The sequence below is a fragment of the Echeneis naucrates genome, chromosome 13 (genome assembly GCF_900963305.1).
Source record: "Echeneis naucrates chromosome 13, fEcheNa1.1, whole genome shotgun sequence".
Lineage (NCBI taxonomy): Eukaryota > Metazoa > Chordata > Actinopteri > Carangiformes > Echeneidae > Echeneis > Echeneis naucrates.
Genome location: NC_042523.1, coordinates 9184759 through 9194856, shown reverse-complemented (window position 1 = coordinate 9194856; position 10098 = coordinate 9184759). Strand labels below are relative to the sequence as shown.

General features: G+C 39.3%; 3 protein-coding genes across 3 annotated transcripts; all 3 read left to right on the top strand.

The window, feature by feature from the left end:
* Window positions 1-1338: 1338 nt before the first annotated feature.
* On the top strand, window positions 1339-2205 carry LOC115053148 (odorant receptor 131-2-like). The gene has a single exon (XM_029517714.1). The coding sequence runs from the start codon at window positions 1339-1341 to the stop codon at window positions 2203-2205; it is 867 nt and encodes a 288-aa protein (XP_029373574.1).
* Window positions 2206-5518: 3313 nt separating this feature from the next.
* On the top strand, window positions 5519-6106 carry LOC115053147 (odorant receptor 131-2-like; the record flags this gene model as incomplete). Its single annotated transcript, XM_029517713.1, has 1 exon — window positions 5519-6106. A coding segment is annotated over one exon (588 nt), but the record flags the coding sequence as incomplete, so codon positions are not given.
* A 1800-nt stretch (window positions 6107-7906) lies between these two features.
* Window positions 7907-8833, top strand: LOC115053146 (odorant receptor 131-2-like). Its single transcript, XM_029517712.1, has one exon. It carries the CDS (start codon window positions 7907-7909, stop codon window positions 8831-8833), a length of 927 nt encoding a protein of 308 aa, XP_029373572.1.
* Window positions 8834-10098: the final 1265 nt, after the last annotated feature.

Here is a 10098-nt window from a genome sequence, read left to right as displayed (position 1 = left end):
ATGCTGGAAACATGAAGCTGGGTAGCTTCATAGCTGCGGTGAGAAGGGCCGGCTGTAAGTTGGTTACAGCTACAGTTGTAAGTTGTTTATGGCCAAAGTGGAGTCACACTCTTCATCTGCTCCAAACATATCCAATTCGGGGCCACCAATGTGGCACGATGAGGAAAAACCCGGAGACAAAGGCAAGTTTCCAACTTTTTAATTCTCAACCAAAAACCAACTAAATCAGGAACAACCTCCTCTTGAGCCTGGGAACGTAAACCACACCTCCGGCTCAAAGCCCTGCTGGTGTCCTCCATAACATATTGTGTTTGAATATTATCATAACTTGTGTATCTAGATGCGCATCAAATCGTCTGGAACAGAGATGTGTAACACGAATAATTACATAATAAGGAATTTATTTACACGTTGTTAACAATAACAAAATTTTTTTGTGCATAAGCATTTTTTTTTTTTTATAAAAGAATGCTTCTACACAACTACATGCTATATTTAATTTGCTCTTACATTCATATCAGATAGTTTCTTACTATTCATGTCTGATATTCTTGTCATCTTTACCCAGTTTTATATTACAATTGAGGAGCCAATCCAAACTCACACTGGGTGAGGGCAGAGTACACCCTGGACAGGTCACCAGTCTATCCCGTTTCATAACATATATGTATGTATACGTTTGTCACTTGTTCTTTCAGCGTTTCCCTATTTGGGGTCGCCACAAAAAGTCAGCTCAGTGTCTTTCATGACTGATGGCCTCAGTTTTTACATTGGCTGCCATTCCTGTCACACCCTCTCCATTACTACAGCACAAGCATTCCACTGGTTCACCCTGCAACTGGGGTTTGGCCTCTGCATGCAAAACATGCAGCTGCCTTCCCATTAATAACAATAATAATAATAATTTTATTTACATTTTAAATAAAGTTCAAGGAAAATCGGCTCACTTTAAAGTTTGCAGTAAATTGTCCCTCAAACTGTAAACAGCCAATCAAAGACACGCAGGATCTCAGAGACGATGACAATACTGGTGGGTGAACTTTCATTTGAAGTTATTTTTGGATGCTCTAGACTTTAAAGCCTCGTGCACAGCCCTCTCTCAGAAGGATGGACACACATCAGAAGACAACAGCTCTGCCTGAGACTGCATGTAGGATTTGATAAACTGATGAAATGTAACTTTTTACATTTTTTACAAGGAATCGATTGAAGGAATACTGACTCTTAAAGGACATTTTGTTGTGGCTAAAACTCTACGTTTGCTTAGAAAACACACTTATGGCTGATAACAATTCACTGGTTGGTAATGAACTCATGCATGTATCGATGAAGGATAATATGATTACTGTCCAGCTCCTGGTTATAATATTTCTGTTCATCAACTTGTTGCTCATCATAACCTTTTTTCAAAAAGAGTGTTTCTACACAACAACACGCTACATCTTATTTGCTGTTACATTACTATCTGATAGTTTGGTGTTATTCCTTTCTGATGTCCTTGCTATTTTGGCCCAGTTTAATATCCCCATTCATGTTTGGTTGTGTGTCATTATCTGTGTTGTGGTAATTGTGTATATTACTGTTACACCAGTGACTCTGACAGCAATGACTCTGGAGCGTTATGTGGCTGTTTGTATGCCGTTGCATCATGGAGAGCTCTGCTCCACACGTAATACTATTAACTGTATCCTCATCATTCATGCTCTCAGCTCTGTGCCCTCTATTTTTATTTTCTCCACTTTCTTTGCATCTGCAGTCCTAAAATTTTACACCAAATATCAGTTATGTTCTGTGGATATATTTATGATTCATTTATGGCAGCACCATCTGAAGGCAGCTATATATCAAATACAGTTTTTGATCATGTGCATCATACTTGTTTGTTGCTATGTTAAAATAATGAAAGTGGCCAAAGCTGCATCAGGAGAGGATAAGCAGTCATCAAGGAAAGGGCTCAGGACAGTGGCTCTTCATGGTTTCCAGCTGCTGCTCTGTCTCATCCAGCTGTGGTGTCCCTTCATAGAATCTACATTGTTTCATATTGATCTTTTTGTATTTTATTATGTCAAATACTTAAACTATATACTATTTTATCTTGTGCCAAAATGTCTGAGCCCTCTCATTTATGGCCTCAGAGATGAGATTTTCTTTCATGCACTGAAAAGTTATCTCTCCTTTGGGTTGTATAAAGGAAATCTGAATTGATAAATCAAAGTCAGTGTGTGTGTCCGAGTCAGAGCATGTCGATCTGATCTTAATGAGCTGGTCCTCAAAAACAATGAGCCAGTGGGCCTCTAGGTTTTCTTTAACAAAACCACAGTATCAGTCAAAATGGACGAGTACCTGCATTTTAACATTTATCTTACTTTGGGCCTCTCTTCTTTGATGTGACAGACTTCTTGTGCATCACAGTCAGGTGAAAAAAATTCCTCTGAAGATATTGGCAAGCAGTTGGTGGAGTAAACAATGACTTCTTACAGCTATGGTGTGATATTTGGTGATCAAATGGTGCGAGGAAAAAAAAAGAATGACTTATTGTGATGATGTTCATGATATATGTTGTCAAATTAAATAATGAAATAATGAGAGAGAGAATTCCACTGAAAGTCACTGACTAGTTGGTTCAGGGACGGTTATAATGCCTTGTTATAACCGTGTGACCAGTTGTGTTTTCACCTCATGACAACTAGTCTGACCATCAGCTTGACAGTTCTTAGTCTTTTATATCTGTAGCTGACTAAACAGTGACTCAGCAATACTTGTTTGGGTTCCTACGTTCCACATTTGATCTCAGGACAGTGTCCAAAAAATACCTCTCAAAAGTTAGATTCTTCACTCAAAAAACATTTCTGGTGAAAACTTTCTGCAGTAGTTTCAAATGTGGCTCCTTATTTTTTTTCCAAGAAGACAATCTGACTGGGAATGTGCAGTATTACCACTCTAGCTTGGTTCTGATTGGAGAAATACAAGATATTACAACTGTCCCTGGTTTCCCCTACTGCTCATCTATTTTCTCCTTGGCTAATGAGTCTTCAACAAATGCTTACAGTAAAGACATCAGTGCCACTTTATACACTTTTCTATCAATCAGTTCCACTTGAAATAAAGAATAAGTTAGAATTATTAACGTCAAAGAGAGCATTACTATTAACAAGTTAACTGCAAAAGAAAATACTGCAAGCTTTATAAATTAACACTATTGATAGAAAAATATGATAATGTATGTGTCCCAACATTCAGGGTGTCCATAAAGTCTCTTTACAATAAAAAAAATATTACAAAGGCAATTGAAGAGAGATCTTAATCGGATTTGTTGTATGTTCCTTTTAATCACATTGCATTTGTGTGTTTCAGGTAAAAGGTTGTGGTAAATGCCCTAACCCGAACCCTAACCCTGGGAAGGGATGGCCCAATTCCCCGGCCACCTCGTTCACCAGATATCACTCCCCTGGACTTCTTTCTGTGGGCTCATGTTAAAAGATATCGCGTATCCAACAAATATACAGAATATCAGTAATAATGCTGCCAAGGGAGTTGTTATCTTGTGCATGAAAACTGTTCCTTCTCTTTGTTCAGAGAGCTCCTCTCTCATCACTCTGTCGTGTGAGATTCTGTGCACAGCTTGAATAAAGAGACTTACTTCAAGAGATTGCTTGTGAGACAGCTGATTTCTTTCACCATCACTTTTGGTCCTTTTGAGCTGGATCCCAGAGACATTCATTTCTTCCAGTATAAGGCATCCGGTGAATGGAGAAGGACCTGACAGAGTAGCAGGATGAAATAATAGGTGAGAAGTTTGTTTCTTTGTCCACGGAAAACTGCGTTTTTTTGTGTGTAAAGAACCTAAAAAGTATGTGAGGATCTAACCCCCACATTTCTGCTCATAGACAAAATTATATTGTGTGTTGAAATGTTCCTACTACAGAGAGATAGTAGAGTATTAAGTGTACTTGATAAAATGCTCAAGTCACGCTCAGGTCACGCAACAGAGTCCATCAGCCTCTGGAAGGTTTTTGCTGCCCCCTTCAAGCCAAAAGGAATGTGCATGAACTCAAAGAGCCCGAACACGATCACTGCGGTCTTGGGCACGTCCTCTGCACACACGGGAACCCGTCACAGCCGAGCACCAGGTCCATCTTCGAGAAAATAGTGGTACCCGCCAGGTGCGTGGAGAAGTCCTGTATGTAAGCCCACCGATTGTTTGAACGCCTCAGTATAACAAGACGCTCCATAGAAGCAAACTCCTCTTTAGCCATGGCCAATTTTACCATGTCGAGATGCCACGCACGTCACCGGCGGTCCAACAGTGGGAATGAAATGTTCTACACCATGTTTCATGACAGCGGTGGAAAAGGCAGGCATAGTTGGCGAAAGAAAGTTTGCTAGCAGACGCCGAAAAGCATCATCTGATGCTAAAAAGTTAGCATGTGCTAACAGCCTGGCTCTTCCTGTCTCGCACTGAAAAGTGGCGAAGGACACAGCATCAATTAAACAATGGTTTACAACATTGACAAGCAGACCATTTGCAGACAGAAAACCAGTGCAGATAATGGAAACAACAATGGAGGCCACTAAAAAGTCCCACTCAAAATGGCGCCCATGGAAACAAACAGTCACCAGCCTCGTGCCAAATGTTGCAATGGGCGAACCGTTTGCTGCACTCAGCAGTGGGCCGCCCCCTTCGGCACTCAAAGAGACACAGATCATTAAAGGAAGCTTATCAGCAGGTGTTTAAACTAAACCTAAGGCATGCTGAGGCCAATAACCTCAGATGAAAACTTTGGCAACATTCTTTGGTAACTTCAGAATAACTGTCAAATTTAAGTGAACATTTTCTTTGGTATTTTCTTTGGTATCTGCAGTGCTCAGTGTTTCTGTCCAACCACAGACAGCCAATCAGAGACGGACGGCTGTAAGAGTCAATGACGACATTGGTGAGGGAGATTTCATTTGGTGTTATTTTTGGATAGTCTAATCTTTAAAGTCCTCATCATGCACGGTGCTGTCTCACTGAGCTGCACAGAGCTCAGCAGTCATTACTGCTTTCTGTCACATTGGGATTCATGAAAACACTATTTAATCCACCATTGTCTTATTGCAATCTCTTTTTGATATTGACTCTTTATTGGACTTTTTGTTGTGGCTAAAACTCATCTTTCTTTGCTTAGAAAACACATTTATGGCTGGTAACACTTCACTGGTGGATTTTGAGCTTGTTCAGCAGAGCGACGAGCAGATTTTCACTGTTCAGGTCTTGGTAATGATTTTTCTCTGCATGAACTTGTTGCTCATCACAACCTTTTTTCAAAAACAGTGTTTCTATGCAACCACACGTTACATCTTATTTGCTGTTTCTTTACTGTCGGATAGTTTGTTATTATTCTTATCTGATATCCTCCTTTTGCTTGCCAATTATAATGTTGTGATTCAGGTTTGGTTGTGTGTCATTATCAGTGTTGTCACACTTGTGTATACTACAGTTACACCAGTGACTCTGACAGCAATGACTCTGGAGCGTTATGTGGCTGTTTGTATGCCGCTGCGTCACGGAGAGCTCTGCTCCACACGTAATAATGTAAATATTGTCCTCTTCATTCATGCTCTCAGCTCTGTGCCCTGCATTGTTATTCTCTCCACCATCTTTGGATCTGCATCCCTAAAATTTTACACCCAATTTCAGTTATGTGCAGTGGAGTTTCTTTTCATTTACTTATGGCAACACCATCTCAGGTCAGCTATAAGTCAGTTTTACTTCTTGATCATGCTAATAACTGTTGTGATTTCCTATGTTAAAATAATGAAAGTGGCCAAAGCTGCATCAGGAGAGGATAAGCAGTCATCAAGGAAAGGGCTCAGGACAGTGGCTCTTCATGGTTTCCAGCTGCTGCTCTGTCTCATCCAGCTGTGGTGTTCGTTCATAGAAGCTGCATTGCTTCAGATTGATGTTGTTGTGTTTTATCATGTGAGATATTTCAACTATATATTATTTTATCTTGTACCAAAATTCTTGAGTCCTCTCATTTATGGTCTCAGAGATGAAGTTTTCTTTCATGCACTGAAAAAATATGTCTCCTTTGGGTTGTATAAAGGAAATAACATTGGATAAATCACAGTCGGTAGCTGTGTCTGCTATTTAACTAAATTATAGTCATAGTCTGTGTTTAAGTGTTCATCAACTTTGGATTTGGAACTGGACTTAATGGGCTGCTGCTTACAGAAAAAAGGTGTTTTGTTTTTTTTTGTTTTTTTTAAACAAAACTACATATCAGTGATGATGGGCCACTCTGTGGCTTCAGTAAGTGTCCCTGTGTTCATGTTGTTGAGGCTGAGTTGCTTTTCTTCTTGTCAGAACTAGATCATTTTAACTCATGTCACTCAGAAACACTTAAAATATGGATTCTTGTTTGTGAACTCTGTGAGTAATGCAGCAAAATGTCCTGAAGATGGAATTTATTCATAAAATGTAAAAGAGTTAATAGTTCAATGCATTTTATGTCCCAAACTGTCAACATTAATATAATTACATAATAAGTAATTTATTTGCATGTTGTTAAGAATAAATAACGATATCAAATGAAATCTATTTTTTGCAAACAGGATGGTTTGTAAGCTGCATATGTGAACATTATCTCACTGAAAACGGAGGACTTGGCCACTCATTACAATAGTAAATCTGCTTTAATTGGCTTTTTGCAACACTTGTAAAAGTAAATCCACACACTTTCAGTTCTTTTCATTTTTCTGTAATAACACTGTGTGTACTTGACACAGATGATCAGAGCAGTTCACTGGTTGCTTGATGACGTAGACCATGTATTTATCCAAAAATATGAATTTGTTCATGAAGTGAACACTGGAAATAAGTGATGTCGGTACAAGCAGGGGGCAGCACGGCAGCATAGTGTTTAGCGTTGTTGCCCCACAATAAGAAGGTTTGGTTCCCGGCCTGGGGCCTTTCTGTGCTGAGTTTGCATGCTCTCCCTGTGCTTGGGTGGGTTTCCTCCCACCGTCTTAAGACATCATGTTTGGGTTAAATGCTGACTGTAAATTGCCCGTAGGTCTGAGTGTGAGCGGTTGTTGTTGTGTCTCTGTATGTTGGCCTTGCGATGGACTGGCGACCTGTCCACAGTGTACTCTGCCCTCACCCAATGTGAGCGGTAGAAGATGAGTGAGTGAGTTAGTGTACAAGCAGCAGTTGGAACTGAAACAAGCCTCATCATCTGGGGCAGTAAGAGAGTTTAGAGATTGGAAGATAGACAGAGTTAGCAGTCTGAAACAGGCTGGTGGCTCAGGAAATGGGAGACTACGTGGTGACGAGCAGACTTGGAGCTTACTAGCCAGCAGGCCAATGACGGGCAAGCTGGACAGTAACGGGCTGGAAGATTACTAAAAGATATTTTGCCAAATGTTCACGTTAAAATGTTGCAGTCTTAACCAACTGAAATTCAAAACTGTAAATGGAAGCCAAGATAAATTTTATGTTTCATATTTATGACAGCTGAACTCTTTGGCAATATTCTTTGTTAACTTCAGAATAACTGTCAAATTTAAGTGACCGTTTTCTTTGGTATTTTCTTTGGTATCTGCAGTGCTCAGTGTTTCTGTCCAACCACAGACAGCCAATCAGAGACGGACGGCTGTAAGAGTCAATGACGACATTGGTGAGGGAGATTTCATTTGGTGTTATTTTTGGATAGTCTAATCTTTAAAGTCCTCATCATGCACGGTGCTGTCTCACTGAGCTGCACAGAGCTCAGCAGTCATTACTGCTTTCTGTCACATTGGGATTCATGAAAACACTATTTAATCCACCATTGTCTTATCGCAATCTCTTTTTGATATTGACTCTTTATTGGACTTTTTGTTGTGGCTAAAACTCATCTTTCTTTGCTTAGAAAACACATTTATGGCTGGTAACACTTCACTGGTGGATTTTGAGTTTGAACGGCAGAGCGACGAGCAGATTTTCACTGTTCAGGTCTTGGTAATGATTTTTCTCTGCATCAACTTGTTGCTCATCACAACCTTTTTTCAAAAACAGTGTTTCTATGCAACCACACGTTACATCTTATTTGCCGTTTCTTTACTGTCGGATAGTTTGTTATTATTCTTATCTGATATCCTCCTTCTCCTCACCCATTATAATGTTGTGATTCAGGTTTGGTTGTGTGTCATTATCTGTGTTGTGACACTTGTGTATACTACTGTTACACCAGTGACTCTGACAGCAATGACTCTGGAGCGTTATGTGGCTGTTTGTATGCCGCTGCGTCACGGAGAGCTCTGCTCCACACGTAATAATGTAAATATTGTCCTCTTCATTCATGCTCTCAGCTCTGTGCCCTGCATTGTTATTCTCTCCACCATCTTTGGATCTGCATCCCTAAAATTTTACACCCAATTTCAGTTATGTGCAGTGGAGCTTCTTTTCATTTACTTATGGCAACACCATCTCAGGTCAGTTATAAGTCAGTTTTACTTCTTGATCATGCTAATACCTGTTGTGATTTCCTATGTTAAAATAATGAAAGTGGCCAAAGCTGCATCAGGAGAGGATAAGCAGTCATCAAGGAAAGGGCTCAGGACAGTGGCTCTTCATGGTTTCCAGCTGCTGCTCTGTCTCATCCAGCTGTGGTGTCCCTTCATAGAAGCTGCTATTGTTCAGATTAGTTTTACTTTATTCCACAATGTCAGGTATTTTAACTACATATTATTTTATCTTGTACCAAAATTCTTGAGTCCTCTCATTTATGGTCTCAGAGATGAAGTTTTCTTTCATGCACTGAAAAAATATGTCTCCTTTGGGTTGTATAAAGGAAATAACATTGGATAAATCACAGTCGGTAGCTGTGTCTGCTATTTAACTAAATTATAATCATAGTCTGTGTTTAAGTGTTCATCAACCTTGGACTTATGGTGGTTATAAAGAAAAAAGGTGTTTATCTCCAGAATTACAATATCAGTGATGTTCGGCCACTCTGTACCTCCAGTTAATGTTACTCTGTTCATGTTATTGGGTCTAAATTATTTTATTTCCACTCAATCAACAAAATTGATTTTTGCTTATGAACTTTTTCTGTAAGTAGTGGAGCAGAACATCCTCAAACAGGAATCAAAGAAAAAAGGAAGAAATCTGGTTTTTTGGTGTTGGTATTTTTTATGTATATCACAGAAAAAGGTGTGAATAGTTATATGAAATCATACATCTCCCAAACTCTCATTGTCAATTAAAACTATATAAAAGTCATATGTCATAATATATCTATATATAATATATAATATATCTCATATCAAGATACATTCAGCCTGCAGTGATTCTCATGGCAAATTATCCAGAAAAGAAAACAGGCCGATGTTACAGTGAATTTGGTCAACCAGCAGATTCTGTGACCCCAAGTACTCAGATTACCTAAGCAAAGGTATCGATGCCACATGTAAAAATACTTCATTACAAATAAAATCCTACCTACACTGCTCGATTTTCTGCAACGTTAGTACCAGTGTGTGTGTGTGTGTGGTTAGCTAGCTAGCAATCGTTATTGATAGCAATAGCTAATGTTAGCCAAGATTAATTCAATATAAACTTACTAACCAGAGCATGACAAAACAACAACACATGTTTGACACAAGACACAGACAACACATATATAATGTTTGTGTGTTTACATGTCTGTTTGGTGGCGCCAGAGCTTGATGCGCTGAGCAACTTCCGGGGCACTGAGTGAGCTCTCCAGCAATGGAGCCGTCACTCAAAAACTCATTAGCCAACAGCGAGGCACCCCTTAAAGAACCCGCCCACCTGAGAGGTTTGTGTCAGAAATCCAAAAGATCAGGAAAAACAACTGCAAAGCCAGCAGTGAGAAAGACGCAAAGGGAACTGTAAACAAAAGGACATAAAATGAAAAGACTAATACTTTACTTTACTTCCAATACTTCCAATACACAATAAGCCAGATAATTTGTTTGCAACTCATGAGTTTTAATTTTCAGATTAGTTTGTTTTTGGCTTGGTTTTGTTTTATTCTCTCTCAAATTTGTATTTTTGTTTGCTATTTTAGAAAATTTGTTTGCATATTTTGGTTCAAAAGTACCGTATTT

Excerpts from the sequence above, each read along its gene's own strand:
- LOC115053148 (XM_029517714.1), top strand. The coding sequence starts at position 1,339 with ATGATTACTGTCCAGCTCCTGGTTATAATATTTCTGTTCATCAACTTG.
- LOC115053146 (XM_029517712.1), top strand. The coding sequence starts at position 7,907 with ATGGCTGGTAACACTTCACTGGTGGATTTTGAGTTTGAACGGCAGAGC.